The following is a 19,032-nucleotide window of genomic DNA, read 5'->3' as shown; positions in this document are numbered from 1 at the left end:
CTCTCATTGTTATAGGTTATCTCTGTGCCAGGGATGAGCTTGAGGTATTAAGGTCTTCTTAGGGCAATTATAGAGACTTTCTAAACTCTTTTCTGTAACAGTTGCTTTTTAAAAAAAAATTTATTATTTCTTAGTTTTTGAAATTAAAACTTTGTTTTGGGGTACTGGTCTGTGATTCTTCAGTCTTACACAATTCACAGCACTCACCATAGCACATACCCTCCCCAATGTCCATCACCCAGCCACCCTATCCTTCCCACTCCCCCTTCCCTCCAGCAACCCTGTTTGTTTCCTGAAATTAAGAGTTGCTTATGGTTTGTCTCTCTCTCTGGTTTCACCTTGTATCATTTCCCCCTCCCATCCCCTATGAGCCTCTGTCTTGTTTCTCAAATTCCTCATATCGGTGAGCTCATATGATAATTGTCTTTCTCTGCTTGGCTTACTTCACATAGCCTAATACTCTCTAGTTCCATCCACATCATTGCAAATGGTAAGATATTTTTTGATGGCTGCATAATATTCCGTTGTATATATATCTCACATCTTTATCCATTCATCTGTTGATGGACATATTGGGTCTTTCCATAGTTTGGTTATTCTGGATATTGCTGCTATAAACATTGGGGTGCAGGTGCTCCTTCAGATTACTATTTGTATCTTTGGGATTAATACCCAGTAGTGCAATTGCTGGGTTATAGTGTAGCTCTATTTTCAACTTTTTGAGGAATCTTCATACTATTTTCCAGAGTGGCTGCACCACTTGCATTCCCACCAACAGTGTAGGAGGGTTCCCCTTTCTCCGCATCCTTGCCAACACCTGTCATTTCCTGACTTGTTAATTTTAGCCATTCTGACTGGTGTGAGATGGTATCTCACTGAGGTTTTGATTTGTATTTCCCTGATGCCGAGTGATGTTGAGCACTTTTTCATGTATCTGTTGGTCATTTGGATGCCTTCTTTGCAGAAATGTCTGTTCATGTCTTCTGTCCATTTCTTTTTTTTTTTTTGTAATTTAATCTTTATTTACAGACACTGCAAGAGAGGAGATTCCACATAGAAATAAGAAACCCACTGGGAGGAGGAGCTTCATACAGTTTGTACAGTTTGGAACTGGTCAAGTAGAGTTTTGTTGTAAAAAGTGCTACAATAACAAAACACATTTAAAAAGAATTCTTAGGGGTGCCTGGGTGGCTCGGTGGGTTAAAGCCTCTGCCTTCAGCTCAGGTCATGATCTCAGGGTCCTGGGATCGAGCCCCGCATAGGGCTCTCTGCTCAGTGGGGAGCCTGCTTCCTCCTCTCTCTCTCTGCCTGCCTCTGTGCCTACTTGTGATCTCTGTCTGTCAAATGAATAAATAAAATCTTTATAAAAAAAAAGAGTTCTTGGGGCGCCTGGGTGGCTCAGTGGGTTAAAGCCTCTGCCTTTCGCTCAGGTCATGATCCCAGGGTCCTGGGATCGAGCCCCGCATCGGGCTCTCTGCTTGGCAGGGAGCCTGCTTCCTCCTCTCTCTCTCTCTCTCTGTCTGCCTCTCTCCCTACTTGTGATCTCTCTCTGTCAAATAAATAAATAAAATCTTTAAAAAAAAAAAAAAGAGTTCTTAGTAGAGAAACAGTAAGACAAACTTCTACCAAACAGAGCACACCACAAACAATGTTCTGCGTCGGCTGTACAAGCTAAAAGTTAAAGGTCCCAGCGGTGCCATCCTGAACCTGGAACGTATAGCCTTCAGAGGTAGTTTCTGGCACAACATTCTGATCTTCCTCTTCCTCTACAGAGAAATACTTCTCAATCAAGTTTAATGAAGCTTTGTACACAGACTCATTTTCATGGTTTTGTAGAGCCTCGATTTTGTCCAAACCTCCACATTCTTCGATCATTATACTAAGTTTCTCGGTTTCACCTAATTTCTCAGCAGCCTGAAAGATATTGGAAATGGCATCCAGAATGACCAAAATAATTTTGGTATCCTTCGCAGTTAAGAGGTTCATCAATGGTTCTATTATGCCACAATGGATGAGGTATACAATCTGTTCAACTGTCCCACCACTTGTATAGTTGGTCACAGCCCAGACAGCTTCCTTTTGTGTCTTAAAGTCTGCCTTAGAGAGAACACCGATGAGGAATGGGACTAATCCATGATTCACAACTTGCTGAATCTGGTCCTGGCGGCCAGCTGTGATGTTTGACATTGTCCACGTGGCTTCCTTCTGAATATTAGTTTTGGGGTTCGTTAGCAGGCTGGGAAAGACAGCAAGCGCTCTGGCATCTATTACAACCTGAGTCTGTTCATCTGTCCCAGTAACAATATTTCCTATGGCTCTTAGCACAGGAGTCACAATGGGCAATTCAGTAGCTCCTAGAAGCTTTACAAGCTGGGGCACAACTCCTGTTTTCACAACCATCTCAATCCGTTCATTTGGACCATCCGTCAGGTAGGAGATGGCCCAGCAGGTATCTGCCAAGACCTCTGGATGGTCGTGATGCAGGAGATGAACTAAGGTAGGAAGAATCTGCTCCACGGCATCTAGCGGGGGTGCGGGGTTCTTGTTGCGACAAAGGTTTGAAAGTGTCCAAGTAAGGTTCCGTAAGTAGCCACATGCTAACGATGACATATCAGGAACCGCAAGGAGAGCCAGAAGTGGTTCAACTGCACCATACTTGATAACCAAGTCTCGAAAAACTGAACCGTGACCTGCAATGTTTCCTAGAGCCCACACAGCCTGTTCGCTGATGTGGGCGTGGGAAGATGCCAACAGGGAAATGAATGCTGGGATAGCGCCTCCATCCACCATAGCCTTGGTCTGTTCTGATGTCCCGGAAGCAATGTTAGAGAAAGCCCAAGTGGATTCAAACTGAATGGGACTACAATCGGTTCTGCCCAAGAAGGACACAAATTTTGGAATCAAACCAGCCCGGATTATGTTGTCTACGGGGGGCTGCTTTTCCCGAGAAAGCAGTTTCCTAGCAGCTTGAGTAGCCTGGAGCTGGCTTTCCAAATTGTTGCTATTTATGCCCTTGACAATGTCATCAACAGACCAATTTACAGTGCCCTGGTTGTTGCGGTTTTCCTGCAGTGGAGAGGTAGCATCATCGGGAAATGAGCTTACGTTTCTCCTTTTCAGCATCTGGTCATCCTTCTTAGCTTTCCTCAGCTCCACATTAACTTCTATTCGACGCCACCTCATTTCTGTACTGTCTTTCCCCTTGTTCTTGAATCTATTAAGGCGGGCAGCTGGTGAATTAGCATTCTTGTTGGTGGACATGGTTATGAGACAAAGGGAGAAAGCTACACGGCCGGCTCAGGCTTCCACGGGAGGTGGTCCGGAACGCACAGGCTGCAGGTCAGCTGCCCTCAAAACGTCCACCACGGATCACCCCAAAGACGGTGTCCTTCTGCCCATTTCTTGATTGGATTATTTGTTCTTTGGGTCTTGAGTTTTATAAGTTCTTTATAGATTTTGGATACTAGCCCTTTATCTGATATGTCATTTCCCATTCTGTTGGTTGTCTTTTGGTTTTGTTGACTGTTTCCTTTGCTGTACAAAAGTTTATTTTATTTTTAAAAATGAACATATAATGTATTTGCTTCAGGGGTACAGGTCTATGAATCATCAGTCTTACACAATTCACAGCACTCACCATAGCACATACCCTCCCAAATGTCCATAACCCAGCCACCCTGTCCCTCTTCCCCACCCCCCAACAATGCTCAATTTGTTTCCTGAGATTAAGAGTTCACGGTTTGTCTCCCTCCCTGGTCCCACCTTGTTTTGTTTTTTTTTTCCCTCTCTATCCCCCACAACCCCTGCACCTTGCCTCTCAATTCCTCATATCAGAGAGATCATATGATAATTGTCTTTTTCTGGTTCACTTGTTTCAAAAGCTTTTTGTATTGATGAAGTCCCAATAGTTCATTTTTGCCCTTGCTTCCTTTGCCTTTAGCAATGTTCCTAGGAAGAAGTTGTGGCTGAGGTCGAAGAGTTTGCTGACTATGTTCTCCTCAAGGATTTTGATGGATTCCTGTCTCACATTCAGGTTTTTCATCCATTTGGAGTCTATTTTTGTGTATGGTGTAAGGAAACAGTCCAGTTTCATTCTTCTGCATGTAGCTGTCTAATTTTCCCAACACCGTTTGTTGAAGAGACTATATTTTCCATTGGATATTCTTCCTGCTTTTGTCAAATATTAATTGGCCATAGAATTGAGGGTCAATTTCTGGGCTATCTATTCTGTTCCATTGATTTATGTGTCTTTTTTGGTGCCATACTGTCTTGATGATTACAGCTTTGTAATAGAGCTTGAAGTCTGGAATTGTGATGCCCCCAGCTTTGGTTTTCTTTTTCAACATTCCTCTGGCTATTTTCTAGTTCCCTATAAATTTTAGGATTATTTGTTCCATTTCTTTGAAAAAAGTTGGTGGTATTTTGATAGGGATTAGCAGTTGCATTTGAATGTCTTAGTTCTTTTTTTTTTTTAAAGATTTTATTTATTTATTTGTCACAGAGACAGACAGAGCACAAGTGAGGGGAGTGGCAGGCAAAGGGAGAAGGGGAAGCAGGCTCCCCGCAGAGCAAAGAGCCTGATGTGGGACTCCATACCAGGACCCTGGGATCATGACCTGAGTCTAAGGCCGACACTTAACTGACTGAGCCACTCAGGCATCCCAAATGTCCTAGTTCTTGAAAAGCATGTGTTACTCTGGTTCCCAAAAGTGGAAAAAGAGAAAAATGGAGGAGAAAAAGGCACCAGCCCATTAAATCTCCTGGAAGTTGATTCTGCCAGAGATGGAAGTGCTTGCATAAATGGGTGGGGTCCAACATGGTTGCCTGGCTGTGTCTGAACTTCTGAGATCAGAGGGACAATCAGCAATCAGAACACTCCTGAAAGCTGCATGCAAGCTGCTTCTGGAACACAAGCACAGTTTCCTGCCACCTGTGGGAGATGGGGGACCCATAGCTGCCGTAGTACTGGGGAACTGAAATAGACTGAAATTTGCCATGAGTTTCTGAATAGACTCCAGAATTCCTACATAGTCACATAAGACACGTTCTGCCAGTACAGTTGCTATCTAGGTAGGGAGAAGGATTCCTAATACTCCCTACTCTGCTATATTTCTGAAATTTTCATTCTGATTCAATTAATTTTTATTATGAATCTTTTCTATGAGCCAGCCACTGTCCTGTGCACTGGAAATAGAGTGATGAGCAAGATACACAAGAATCTCTGCTCTCAGGGAGCTTATATAGTCTAGTTGGGGGTTAGACAATAAAAAAACCCCAAATAAATATATAATTTCATGTAATGATAAATGCTAAGAAAAAAACATTTGAGTATTTGTAGCAGACATTGTAGTTTCTCTCCTCACATGCCATCAGTATTTAACATTCTCATGCAAGCTGGCCAGATTTCTAGCTGTCATTGCCTGCAAGTGGTTGCCTGAGGGCTCTTTCTGCCTCTGGAGCCTCTTCTTCCTGAGCATAATGGCAGGCAGGTTGGGAGTACCAGAGAATTAAGGCTACTCCAGAGAGCACCCTTCAACTAATAACTGATTTGAATTGTGGGTAAGAATCTAGGGGTGTCTGGGTGGCTCAGTTGGTTAAGTGGCTGCCTTCAGCTCAGGTCATGATCCCAGGGTCCTGGGATTGAGCCCTGCATCCAGCTCCCACTCAGGGGAGAGCCTGCTTCTCCCTCTCCCTCTGCCTGCTGCTCTGCCTACTTGTGCTCTATCTTCCAAATAAATAAATAAATAAATAAATCTTAAAAAAAAAAAAAAAAGAATCTAGACCCCCTTACCTCCCAGGCAGATAACTCTGAGGTATGTTTTACACGGGTTTCCAGAGTTCTCAAGGTATTGAGCTCCAATTGTCCATAGTGTTAATTTTTTTCATCACACATTTTTTAAGGAGCTCTTTCCTGTTCCCATGTTGACACCAGTATTTCTTGTATCACCTCCCAAATAAATTACTTGCACTTGGATCCTTGTTTCAATCCATTTACAATGGAACCCAAGCTAAGGTTTTATCAAGAGAGGGGGCTGAGGAATGTTTGAGAGGAAATGGCTGGGAGCCCATAGACAGGGGGTCACCTCATCAGGTGAATACCTATTGGTGAGTAAATGAGAAAGGCTCCGTGGTGTGGATAGCCATTCTGAAAATTTACCCATGCCTTTACAGATAGTGGGCCCTTGGCCACTGTTCAGGGCAAAGAAGCCCTCATGTCTGAGCTATAGCAGCTTCCTGTGGTGATCAACATGTGAAAGCTTTTACCAAAACAAATCAAGCATAAACATGAAATTATTCCTCCACACTCTGATTGGTATCCTTTCATCCAGGGCCTATGGCCTTACTCCTCTCTCCTCTTTTTTTTTTTTTTTTAAAGATTTTATTTATTTTTTGACAGAGAGAGAGATCACAAGTAGGCAGAGAGGCAGGCAGAGAGGAGGGGGAAGCAGGCTCCCTGCTGAGCAGAGAGTCCAATGCAGGACTCAATCCCAGGACCCTGAGATCATGACCTGAGCCGAAGGCAGCGGCTTAACCCACTGAGCCACCCAGGCACCCATCCTCTCTCCTCTTTACTGCTAACATGTATAGATGTATAGGTACTTTGTTGTTTTAAATTATTTATTGGTGTTTTTCTTTTCTTTCTGATTATAAAAATCATTCTTTTTTGTATAAAAGTTTTAAATACAAAAAATATAGAAGAAAATGAATATCGTCCTGGGGCAGATTAAAATAGACCATAATTCTCTGACACAATTCCCATTTAGAAGTGGAATCTAGTCCTCTCTCCTTGAATGTGGGTGAGTTCTGTGACTGCTTGACGAATAGAATATGGTGGAAGAGATCCTGTGGCAGTTTTCAAGTCAAAGTCTCATGAGACTGGACACTTTTGATTATTATTTCTTAGAACACTTACTCTTGAAGTTTAATCACTATGCTGTGAGAAGTCCAAGGAACGTAGAGAGGCATATGGAGGTACTTCAGTCAATAGTCCCAACTGAGCCCCAACCTGCACCAACTGCTGGCAATGTGAGTGACCAATTTTGAAAGTCCAGCCCAACTAAGCCTCAGATGACTCTACTCTAGTGTTTGTCATAATCTGACTGTGACCACGTGAGAGCCCTCAGTGAGAACTGCTGAAGCTGGACAATCTACAGGACCATGACACAGTAAGTCACTAAGATTTGGAGTGGTTCGTTAAGCAGCAATAAATGACTGGAACAAATTCATAATCCAACCATCCAAAGATAGTCACTATTAACATTTTGGTTTTCTTTTTAAAAAAAATTAAAAAAATATTTTATTTATTGACAGAGAGAAATCACAACTAGACAGAGAGGCAGGCAGAGAGAGAGGAGGAAGCAGGCTCCCCGCGGAGCAGAGAGTCCGATGTGGGGCTTGATCCCAGGACTCTGGGGTCATGACCTGAGCCGAAGGCAGAGGCTTTAACCCACTGAGCCACCCAGGTGCCCCTAACATTTTGGTTTTCTTACACACACATATTTTTAAATAAGTAATTTTATTAAAAATGTATAGAATTTTTATGGATTTTTTTTGGAGAACAAACATTTATTTGCTCTGGTAATTAAGAAGGTAGGACTAGGGGCAAGAGAAAATGTGTTAGAGATAGAGTGAAAAAAATCATTGGCTTGGGGAATCACATTAGCAGTCACATACAAGGTACAGTTTTGTATTCTATGTATTTCGTGTGTGACTGAATAAAGGAAATCTCATTTAAAATGGAGTCAGGAGGCCAGGAAGGGCAGCTTTCATACCCTACTGCTCATGGTCAGTTGTAGACCCCAATAAAAACAGACCTGCTTTCACACAGGAAGATATCTATACTTTATATTTTTTTCCTCCAGGAGAAGGAAGATTTTCTCCTTGCCCACCAACAACCTGCCAATAAGAGACTGTTATAACTCAGCAATGAAAAACCACTACATTTTGAACCTTCTGTTTATTTTATTTTTTTAAAGATTTTATTTATTTACTTGAGAGAGAGAGAGAGCTTGAGCACAGGTTTATTCTTTATTGGTGAATTTTATTTTATTTTTTTAAAGATTTTTTAGTTTATTTGACACAGAGAGAGATCACAAGTAGGCAGAGAGGCAGAGAGAGAGGGGGAAGCAGGCTCCCTGCTGAGCAGAGAGCCCAATGTGGGACTAGATCCCAGGACCCTGAGATCATGAACTGAGCTGAAGGCAGAGGCTTAACCCACAGAGACACCCAGGCACCCTATTGGCGAATTTTATTTTTAAAAGATTTTATTTGTTTATTTGACACGAGAGAGAGAGAGAGAGAAAGAGAGAGAGAGAACAAGCAGGGGGAGTGGCAGGTAAAGGGAGAAGCAGTCTCCCAACCAAGCAAAGAGCCTAACTCCGGACTTGATCCCAGGACCCCAGGATCATGACCTTAGCCCAACTGACTAAGCCACCCAGGTGTTCCGAACTTTTTGTTTATAACAACCCCTCCCAATTCCTTCCTTTCCTCTCTAAAAGAGCTTTCCCGTCCTTTGGTTTTGGGATTTGCCTCTGGTTTTGTCATTAGCTTTTAAGTCTCAAATTGCAATTTCTACTATTCCTAAATAAACCCAGTTTTGCTAATAAAGTAACTGACAGTTTTGTCTTTAAGGTTAACACACGAAATTATGATCTTATGTCTTTGAAAACAGATTCAGAAGTGAGTAGACATAATGGAATGTAAGGATATATCACAGAGTGAGACATCATTTAACCATCCCACTATTGTTGGGTATTTAGGCTGTTCTTGTTTTTCATTATAAAAACATTGGCTCAGTGAACAAACTTGTACATACCTTTTTGACTGTACTTCTCAACTATTTCTTAGGATAAATTTCTGGAAGTGAAAATTCCTGGACAAAGGGTTTGAGGCTTAAAAATTTTTTTTTCTTTTATTATGTTCAATTGGCCAACATGTACATCATTAGTTTTTGATGTAGTGTTCAATGATTCATTGGTTTTTTTTTTTAAAGCAAAATAATATTCAAAAAGCACTGGGTTTCTCTGTATCTGAATTGTCCTTTCTGATGGCTACAAAAGGAAGACAGCACTGGCTGAACCACACTCCTTGTTTCTTGGGCAGGAGGGAAGGGCCTCTTGTAAAGTGTGTTTTCAGGGAGAAACAGTGTGACCTCCCACAAATGCTTGGTTTGTATAAATGTTCGGACACACTTTCGAGGAGAAGTCAGGCCCTAAGTCTATTCAGCTTGCTTTTCATAATGTTCGGCCAACCCTAAAAGCAGGTGGGAACACCCCCAAAACCAAGCCCCCTCCCAAAAACCCAACCAACCTTTGGTGATTTAGGAAAGACATTAGGGTTTGAGGCTGATGGCCAAGAAAGAATTCTTGAGATGTCTTTGGTGCAAAAAGGTGATTTTATTAAAGCATGGAGAGGCCCTGTGGGCAGAAAGAGCTGCTATGGGGTTATAAGGAGTGGCCCATTATATACTTTCAAGTTGGCAGGGGTTAGGGATAGTGTAAGTCTCTAAGGAATTTTGGAAGCAAGATTTCCAGGACCTTGAGAGGGCTAGCTATTGTTGGGAAAAGATCATTTATTACTGTCTAATAAAACCTTAGTTATGAGACCCTTCAGATTATATCGGTGGGCCATATGCTTGGGGAATGATTGCCAAAACATATCTTGGGGGTTTTAGAGATAAAGGAAGTTTCCAAAGGAATTTTTATAGTTAAAGTAGACTTCCAGGATCCTGGGGTGAGGGGGTCAGGCTAGCATTGCCTTTTGCCCTTAGGAAAGTATTAACATTGAGGCAGTTGAGTCCTTAGAGGAATGTCACTCTGCCTGTTTCAAGGACTTGTCAATGGGCTGTACTTAATAAGGAAATTTATTAATTTTTCTTCTGTCTTTGTTTCCCACATCACTTGGGACAATGATCTTGATGGTTTGGGCCAGGAATCTGGTTAGGAAGGGAGCACAGGCTGTTTGCAGCCCCAGGAAAATGTCAAGCAGGGCTGGTGTGCTCCCTGAGCCTCCGCCCTCTTCCTTTCAATTGATACAAGACTTCTGCCTCAAGCTTCTCCTTTTCTGTCCTTCTTATGCTTGGTGGCTTTCTTGAAGTGGCTCCGTGGTATGTGCAGCCCATAGTTCCTGGCCTTCCAGCTATGACTCACAGAGTCCTTCTGTTAACAGGTACACCAGGGACTTCAGGGGGAGGGGGGCTCAGGGTAAGGAGGGGATTTTATGAGTCTGAGTGGAGAAAGGCGGCACAGAATACGTAGGAACTAGCCTGGGGGAAGATAAAGAGAGTTTGGGGGAAAGATAAGGGATTCAAAAAGAAGTGTTGGTGGGAATGCAAGTTAGTGCAGCCACTTTGGAGAACAGTGTGGAGACTCCTGAAGAAATGAAGAATAGAGCTTCCCTATGACCCTGCAATTGCACTGCTGGGTATTTACCCCAAAGATACAGATGTAGTGAAAAGAAGGGCCATCTGTACCCCAATGTTTATTGCAGTAATGGCTACGGTCGCCAAACTGTGGAAAGAACCAAGATGCCCTTAAATGGATGAATGGATAAGGAAGATGTGGTACATATACACAATGGAGTATTATGCCTCCATCAGAAAGGATGAATACCCAACTTTTGTAGCAACATGGACGGGACTGGAGGAGATTATGCTGAGCGAAATAAGTCAAGCAGAGAGAGTCAAGTATCATATGGTTTCACTTATATGTGGAGCATAACAAATAACACGGAGGACATGGGGAGATGGAGAGGAGAGGGAGTTGAGGGAAACTGGAAGGGGAGATGAACCATGAGAGACTATGGACTCTGAAAAACAACCAGAGGGTTTTGAAGGGGCCGGGGGGGTGGGGGTGGGGGGTGGGAGGTTGAGGAACCAGGTGGTGGGTAATAGCGAGGGCATGTACTGCATGGAGCACTGGGTGTTATGCCAAAACAATGAACACTGTTATGCTGTAAATAAACAAATAAAAAAATTAAAAAAAAAAAAAAAGAAGCTGAGAATAGAACCAGACCAAGATACCCAGAGAAGCTTGGATGAATAATTAAATTAATGGACTATGCAATGGGGTTTGGCTGGCCCCTTCACTTTACAGATCAGGAAACAGGCCCCAGAGAGGTGGAAGGATATGCCCAAGGGTGCACAACACATATTGGATGCTGAGTGTTTTTTTCTTGGATTCCATCTTATCACCTTCATTTTGTCCAGAGTTCTGTTTTCCAAGAATCCAAGTGTAAATGTTGAGTGACTGGCCAAAATTTTTCAATTTTGTTTCCTTTTATGCCTGTGCTTTGTAGAGAATTTGTAGAGAATGAACAAAAGGGAAAAAAAGTGCTTGATAATTGCACAGGAAGGAAATTACCTAATTGAGAGTCTTTAGGAACTTGATTGTTGGGCAAATCAGTAGGTGGGAGCACAGGGTGGAGTTAGAGACTGGCTGAATGCACCCCATTCAACTATCAGGAATCATCAACTGGGGCTTGTGGGGATTCAGGGAGGCTTCTTCCCACCTGTTTTTATGCCACTTGTGAGCCATAGGTCTCAGATGAGCATTTATTTATTTTTATTTAAGAATTTTCTCAAGTAGGCTCTACACCCAACATTGAGCTCAATGTGGTGCTTGAACTCAGGATCCTGAGATCAAGACCTGAGCTGAGATCAAGAGTTGGTTGCTCATCCCTCTGAGTCACTCACGTACCCCTCAAATGAGCATTTATAATCTATTTATAATAGGGAATACTAACTTTGAATCCTGGAGATGTTATTTTCCCCAAAGAATTCCATTTGTCTCATTAGTAAATTTTTAGAAAAGATTTTATTAAGCAATCTCTACACACAACACAGTGGTCGAACCCACAAACCTGAGATCAAGAGTCACAGGCTCTACTGATTGAGCCAGCCAGGCATCCCTCATCTGTACTCAATTATTATATTTTGTATTACCTTATTGAAAAATGTGTGGAATGCATTCTCTCTCTTGTTTCATTGGGCCACAAAACCTAAAATATCTGGCCCTTTATAGAAAAAGTGTGCCAATCTCTGCCTCAGGCTAATAGAGCTGGACTTGGGAGGCAGACATTTCTATGCTGGGTTTGGGTGAGTTTCAGCCGGTAGATGCATGGAGCAGGAGGGTAAGCTGTTTTCTTACTTCTTATTCCTGCCTGATCCTCACCCCTTGTCCTTCCTCTAGCCTTGGTCTTACTATGTGATGGGTTCAACCTGGAGACTGAAAAAGCAGCGATCTTCCAAGAGAATGCAAGGAGCTTTGGGTACAGTGTGGTCCAGCTTGAGGGATCCCGGTAAGGACTGCAGGTGGAGGTCTGTCTTATACTTATTCTCTTTAAAACATATATGCCTGAAAAAACCCCACAATTTCCTTTATTTTTTTTCTTGATTTATTTATTTTTGTATCAGAAATACAGTTACAGAGTTCTACATTTGAAAGATAGAGTGTAATAGTAAAGTCTTCTCAGCACACACTCCTTTCCCCCATTCCCTACTCAGGAGGGCCCCTGGTAAATGGTTTCTTGTGGGTTCTTCCATAGAGGTTCTATGCTGTGTGTGCCTCCATATTTCCCTAACCCCCATACCACACACAATTTGTAGCATGTTATACTCAAACTGCAGCTTGCTGCCCATTTTTGTGAAAAAATTTTATTGACACAACCTTCATCCCAACTTGCCATTCATTGTTTATGGTTGCTTTGGATTTAAATGAATCAAGAGTCTTCAAAAGGGAGTATATGGTCTGCAAAGCCTAAAATATTTGCCTATATGAAATAATATTTATGGAAATAATAGTACCTTTCCAGAAAAAGTTTCCTGGCCTCTGCTCTATACTGAACTCTGAATTTTTTTTTTTCTTAATAGAGCTTGGTGATTTTACCCGATAAATGTATAAAGACCTTACTCATTCTTTTTTTTTTTTTAAAGATTTATTTATTTGTTAGAGAGAAAGAGTGAGCGTGTGCAAGCAAGCATGGGGGAGGGGCAAAGGGAGAGGAAGAGAGAATCTTTTTTTTTTTATATTTATTTTTATTTGTTTATTTACAGCATAACAGTGTTCATTGTTTTGGCATCACACCCAGTGCTCCATGCAGTACGTGCCCTCCCTATTACCCACCACCTGCTTCCTCAACCTCCCACCCCCCCCCCACCCCCCTGCCGCCCCTTCATAACCCTCTGGTTGTTTTTCAGAGTCCATAGTCTCTCATGGTTCATCTCCCCTTCCAGTTTCCCTCAACTCCCTCTCCTCTCCATCTCCCCATGTCCTCCATGTTATTTGTTATGCTCCACAAATAAGTGAGATCATATGATACTTGACTCTCTCTGCTTGACTTATTTCACTCAGCATAATTTCTTCCAGTCCCGTCCATGTTGCTACAAAAGTTGGGTATTCGTCCTTTCTGATGGAGGCATAATACTCCATTGTGTATATGGACCACATCTTCCTTATCCATTCATCCGTTGAAGGGCATCTTGGTTCTTTCCACAGTTTGGCGACCGTAGCCATTGCTGCAATAAACATTGGGGTACAAATGGCCGGAAGAGAGAATCTTAAACAGACTCTGTATAGAGTGCATGGGGCTTGATCTCATGACCCTGAGGTCCTGGCCTAAACTGAAACCAAGAGTCAGATTCTTAACCAACAGCGCCACCCAGGCACCCCATTTTTAAGAAAGATTTATTTATCTTACTTTCTTTTTTATGCTTGCTTCATAATCTATTATTTTGATGTATTATAATTTACATTGATATTAAAATCTCTTCTTAATAGACATTAGATTGTTTCCAAACTCCTGTGATGTGAAAAATGCTGTCATTTTGCACAGGTGCAAGTATGTTTGGAAGTAAGTTCCCAGAACTAGGATTCCAGGATCAAAGGATACATATGCATGTGTAATGTTAATAGGTTTTTCCAGATTACTCTTTATGGAGGTGGCAACAATTTACATTCACACCAGAAATTTATTGAAACACCTACTTCCCCACCCATTTGCCAGCCCAGTGTGTTATCAAACTTATTGATCTTTGCAAATTGAATAGGTGAGATATGGTATCTCAATTTAGTTTTAGATTGCACTTATGTTTAAATGAGATATAGATTTCCTTTTCTGTGAACACCTTTTTCTTATTTGTTGCCCATTTTTCTGTTGTTTTTTCTTCCTTAATTGGTTTGTAGGAGCTCTAACTATTGAGGAAAGTAGTCTGTGGCATGAGTTGCTAATCTCCCTCTGCCCAGTTTGTTGTTTGTCCTTTGATTGCTTGTGGTAGTTTATCATGTACAGAAAATTTTTATTTAACTTCAGTTAGCCAACATCATTAGTTTCAGATGTAGAGTTTAGTAATTCATCAGTTGCATATAATACCCAATGCTCATCACATGATATGCCCTCCTTAATGCCCATCACCCAGTTATCCCATCTCCCCACCCACCTCCCCTCCAGGAATCCTCAGTTTGTTTCCTGAGATTAAGAGTCTCTTGTGGTTTGTCTCCATCTCTGATTTCTTCCCATTAAGTTCTCCCTCCCTTCTTCTATGATCCTCTGCACTATTTCTCATATTGCACCTATGAGAGAAACCATATGATAGTTGTCTTTCTTTGATTGGCTTATTTTCCTCAGCATAATACCCTCCAGTTCCATCCACATCGATGTAAATGGTAAGATTTCATCTTTTTTGATGGCTGACTGATAATCCATTGTGTATTTATACTACATCTTCTTTATTCATTCATCTGTTGATGGAAATCTGGGCTTTATCCATAGTTTAGCTATTGTGGACATTGCTGCTATAAATATTGGGGTGCAAGTACCCTGTCAGATCACTATGTATCTTGTATCTTGTATCTTTGTATCTATGTATCTTGTATCTATGTATCTTTGTATCTTGGGGTAAATACTTAGTAGTGCAATTGCTGGGTCATAGGGTAGTTCTATTTTTAACCTCCATATAGTTTTCCAGAGTGGTCATACCCCGTTGGATTCCCACCAGCAGTGTAAGAGGGTTCCTTTTCTCCACATCCTCACCAACATTTGTTGTTTTCTGACTTGTTAATTTCAGCCATTCTGACTGGTATGAAGTGGTATCTCTTTGTGATTTTGATTTATATTTTCCTGATGCCCAGTGATGTAGAGCACTTTTTTTTCATGTGTCTGTTGCCATTTGCACATACAGAAAAAATTTAAAAGGTTTTAATTTAAATTCTAGGTGGTTAACATACAGTGGTATATTAGTTTCAGGTGTACAGTACAGTGACTCAACACTTCCATACAATACCCAGTGCTCATCACAAATGGCACTCCTTAATCCCCATCACTTATTTAATCCATCCCTAATCCTTCTCCCTTCTAGTCACCATCAGTTTGTTCTCTATAGTTGAGTCTGTTTCTTGGTTTGCCTCTCTCCTTTTCTTTTTGTGTCCCTTAGCTTGTTTTCTTAAGTTCCACATATAAGTGAAGTCTTACGGTATTTGTCTTTCTCTGATTGACTTATTTCACTTAGCATAATACTCTCTAACTCATCTATGTCATTGCAAATGGCAAGATTTCATTCTTTCTTTTGGTTGAGTAATATTCCTTTGTATATATGTACCATCAATTTTTTAAAAAGGTTTTATTTATAAGTAATCTCTACACCCAGCATGGGGCTCAAACTCACAACCCCAATATCAAGATCACATGCTCCACCGACTTAGCCAGTAATGCACCCCAACATACCACATCTTCTTTATCCATTCATCAATTTATAGACATATGGGATCTTTCATAATTTGGCTATTGTGGATAATGCTGGTTAAAAATATTGAGATGCAAGTATCCCTTTGAGTTAGTGTTTTTATATTCTTTGGGTAAATATCCAATAATGTAATTGCTGGATCATAATGTAGTTCTGTTTTTAACTTTTTTTTTAACTTCCTGAGGAACCTCCATGCTGTTTTCTAGAGTGGCTGCTCCTGTTTGCATTCCTACCAACAGTGCAAGAGTGTTCCCCTTTCTCCATATCCTTTCAGTCCCTGTTGTTTCTTTCTTTCTTTTTTTTTTTAATTTCTTTTTTAGCGTAACAGTATTAATTGTTTTTGCACCACACCTAGTGCTCCATGCAATACATGCCCTCCTTAATACCCACCACCTGGCTCCCCCAACCTCCCACCCCCCCCCCCCCCCGCCCCTTCAAAACCCTCAGGTTGTTTTTCAGAGTCCATAGTCTCTCATGGTTCACCTCCCCTTCCAATTTCCCTCAACTCCCTTGTCCTCTCCATCTCCCCATGTCCTCCGTGTTCTTTGTTATGTTCCACCAATAAGTGAAACCATATGATACTTGACTCTCTCTGCTTGACTTATTTCACTCAGCATAATCTCTTCCAGTCCCATCCATGTTGCTACAAAAGTTGGGTATTCATCCTTTCTGATGGAGGCATAATACTCCATAGTGTATATGGACCACATCTTCCTTATCCATTCATCCGTTGAAGGGCATCTTGGTTCTTTCCACAGTTTGGCGACCGTGGCCATTGCTGCTATAAACATTGGGGTACAGATGGCCCTTCTTTTCACTACATCTCTATCTTTGGGGTAAATACCCAGTAAGCACCTGTTGTTTCTTGTGTGTGTGTGTGTGTGTGTGTGTGTGTGTGTGTGTGTTTGATTTTAGCCATGCTGCAGGTATAAGGTGATACCTCATTATGGTTTTGGTTTGGATTTCCCTGATACCACATACAGAAGTTTATTTAAAATGACTGTGGTCTGTGATTAAATGTATTCATTTAAAAAAATTTAATTCTGAATCTGCTTTCTCTACTCTGAAAAACAACCTGAGGGTTTTGAAGGGTCAGAGGTGGGAGGTTGGGGCAACCTGAGGGTTTTGAAGGGTCAGGGGTGGGAGGTTGGGGGAACAGGTGGTGGGTAATGGGGAGGGCACGTTTTGCATGGAGCACTGGGTGTTGTGCAAAAAGAATGAATACTGTTACACTGAAAAAATAAATAAAATGAAAAAAAATGAAAAAAAAATTTAATTCTGGTATAGTTAACATACAGTGTTATATTAGTTTCAGATGTACAATATAGGATTCAACAACTTTTAAACGACTTCTTGGTTTTGTATCATTCTTAGAGAGGCCCTTCCCCTTCCATGATTTAAAATTTTACCATTTTTTTCTTTGCGGAGTCTTCCTCCTATTTCTGGGGAATTGGGAAATACCTGTGAGGGTTGTCTGTCCTCACTTTCCTCTGGGTGGCCGAACTTCCATGATCTCTTTCTCTCCCCACACATCAGAGTTTGCTCTTGTCCCTGTGGTAATTTGTTCCTATCTCACCTCTCCAGGTTTGTTGTTGGGGCCCCCCAGGAGATAAAGGCTGCCAACAACACAGGTGGTCTTTACCAGTGTGACTACAGCACGGGCAAGTGTGAGTCCATCCACCTGCAGGGTGAGTCACTGCCCCTCCCTGGGACCCAGGTCTAGGTTTCTACCTGTAAATACACCTGAACTTTCCAGGAATTCCTTTTGCTTTGGGGGTGTGTGATTGAGGGGCTCAGGTGTTCAGCTCCCCAGCCTCTGTGTGTATACAGATTTGACCTCAGACATCCTCAGGTACTCCCTTCATGTTCCTTTCCTAGGACTTGGATTCCTTCTTGAACTGTCAGGTCTCCATGTCTCCCAGGTCAAAGTGACCTCTGTTCACCTTCACAGAGCCCCTTTTACTCCCCAAAGGTGACCATGTATTTATGTCCCCCCAGTCCCCCTGGAGGCGGTGAATATGTCTCTGGGCCTGTCTCTGGCATTTGCCACCAACCCTTTCCGACTGCTGGTGAGTTGTCCTGGGTCATGGGAGTGTCCTGAGGGAAGGAGTTGGGGGTCCATGGCTGCTGGAGCTGTGGTCTGTGGAGGGTGGAGATACTGGGGTGAAAGGACAGGAAGCAGGAACAACCCCTCTCACCTGCAACCTTCCCCAGGCCTGTGGCCCCACTGTGCACCAAACTTGTAAGGAGAACACCTATGTGAATGGCTTATGCTTCCTGTTTGGATCCAACCTATGGCAGCAGCCCCAGACTTTTCCATCAAATCTCAGAGGTAAGTGGCTTTTGGCAGAAACTGCAGATGGGCAGTGTGAGGGAAACAGGAGGACTGGGATGGGCAGAAACTACAGATGGGCAGTGTGAGGGAAAGGGCAGGACTGTTTATAGCTTGAGTGGTGACTCAGAGGTCTAGGTGCAGAAGCTGGAGTGACTGGGCTCCAGTAGAGAAGGTCGGGGGAGATGTGAGGGTCTTCAACTTTAAGAAAAGTCCTGAAAGAATCCATCAATATCCTAGAGGAGTACAGAGGTAGTAACCTCTTCAGCATCGGCTACAGTAACTTCTTTCAAGACATGCCTCCAAAGGCAAAGGAAACAAAATGAAAAAGAACTTTTGGGACCTCATCAAGATAAAAAGTTTCTGCACAGCAAAGGAAACAGCCAACAAAACAAAGAGGTAACCCATGAAATGGGATAAGATACTCGCAAATGACACTACAGACAAAGGGCTGGTATCCAATCTATAAAGAACTTCTCAATCTCAACACCCAAAAAATAAATAATCAAGTCAAAACATGGGCAGGAGACATGAACAGACACTCTCCAATGGAAGACATACAAATGGTTAATTGACACATGAAAAAATGTTCATCATCATCAGCCATCAGGGAAATTAAAGCTGAAACCACACTGAGATACCACCTTACACCAGTTAGAATGGCAAAAATTAACAAGGCAGGAAACAAATGTTGGAGAGGATGTGGAGAAAGGGGAACCCTCTTATGCTGTTGATGGGAATGCAAGTTGGTACAGGCATTTGGAAAACAGTATGGAGGTTCCTCAAAAAGTTAAAAATAGAGCTACTCTAATGACCCAGCAATTACACTACTGGGTATTTACCCCAAAGATACAGATGCAGTGAAAAGAAGGGCCATATGCACCAGAATGTTCATAGCAGCCATGTTTACAATAGCCACTCTGTGAAAAAGAGTGAAGATGCCCTTCAACAGATGAATGGATAA

General features: G+C 42.1%; 2 protein-coding genes across 5 annotated transcripts in view; one reads left to right on the top strand and one right to left on the bottom strand.

The window, feature by feature from the left end:
- Window positions 1-1,598: 1,598 nt before the first annotated feature.
- On the bottom strand, window positions 1,599-3,276 carry LOC123933971 (importin subunit alpha-1-like). The gene has a single exon (XM_045993781.1). The coding sequence runs from the start codon at window positions 3,259-3,261 to the stop codon at window positions 1,672-1,674; it is 1,590 nt and encodes a 529-aa protein (XP_045849737.1). The 5' UTR covers window positions 3,262-3,276; the 3' UTR covers window positions 1,599-1,671.
- A 6,794-nt stretch (window positions 3,277-10,070) lies between these two features.
- Window positions 10,071-19,032, top strand: part of ITGAM (integrin subunit alpha M) — a 48,952-nt gene continuing 39,990 nt past the window's right edge. For all 4 annotated transcript variants that reach the window (XM_045994366.1, XM_045994365.1, XM_045994364.1 and 1 more), the window contains exons 1-5: window positions 10,071-10,167; window positions 12,189-12,297; window positions 17,321-17,424; window positions 17,735-17,805; window positions 17,951-18,068. In XM_045994366.1, the coding sequence (XP_045850322.1) occupies window positions 10,074-10,167; window positions 12,189-12,297; window positions 17,321-17,424; window positions 17,735-17,805; window positions 17,951-18,068 (496 nt within the window). In that variant the 5' untranslated portion in view covers window positions 10,071-10,073. The remainder of the gene's footprint in view (window positions 10,168-12,188; window positions 12,298-17,320; window positions 17,425-17,734; window positions 17,806-17,950; window positions 18,069-19,032) is intronic.

The sequence above is a fragment of the Meles meles genome, chromosome 21, assembly GCF_922984935.1.
Source record: "Meles meles chromosome 21, mMelMel3.1 paternal haplotype, whole genome shotgun sequence".
NCBI lineage: Eukaryota > Metazoa > Chordata > Mammalia > Carnivora > Mustelidae > Meles > Meles meles.
The sequence above is the reverse complement of the archived record's forward strand: the minus strand, read 5'-3'. Positions and strand labels throughout refer to the sequence as shown.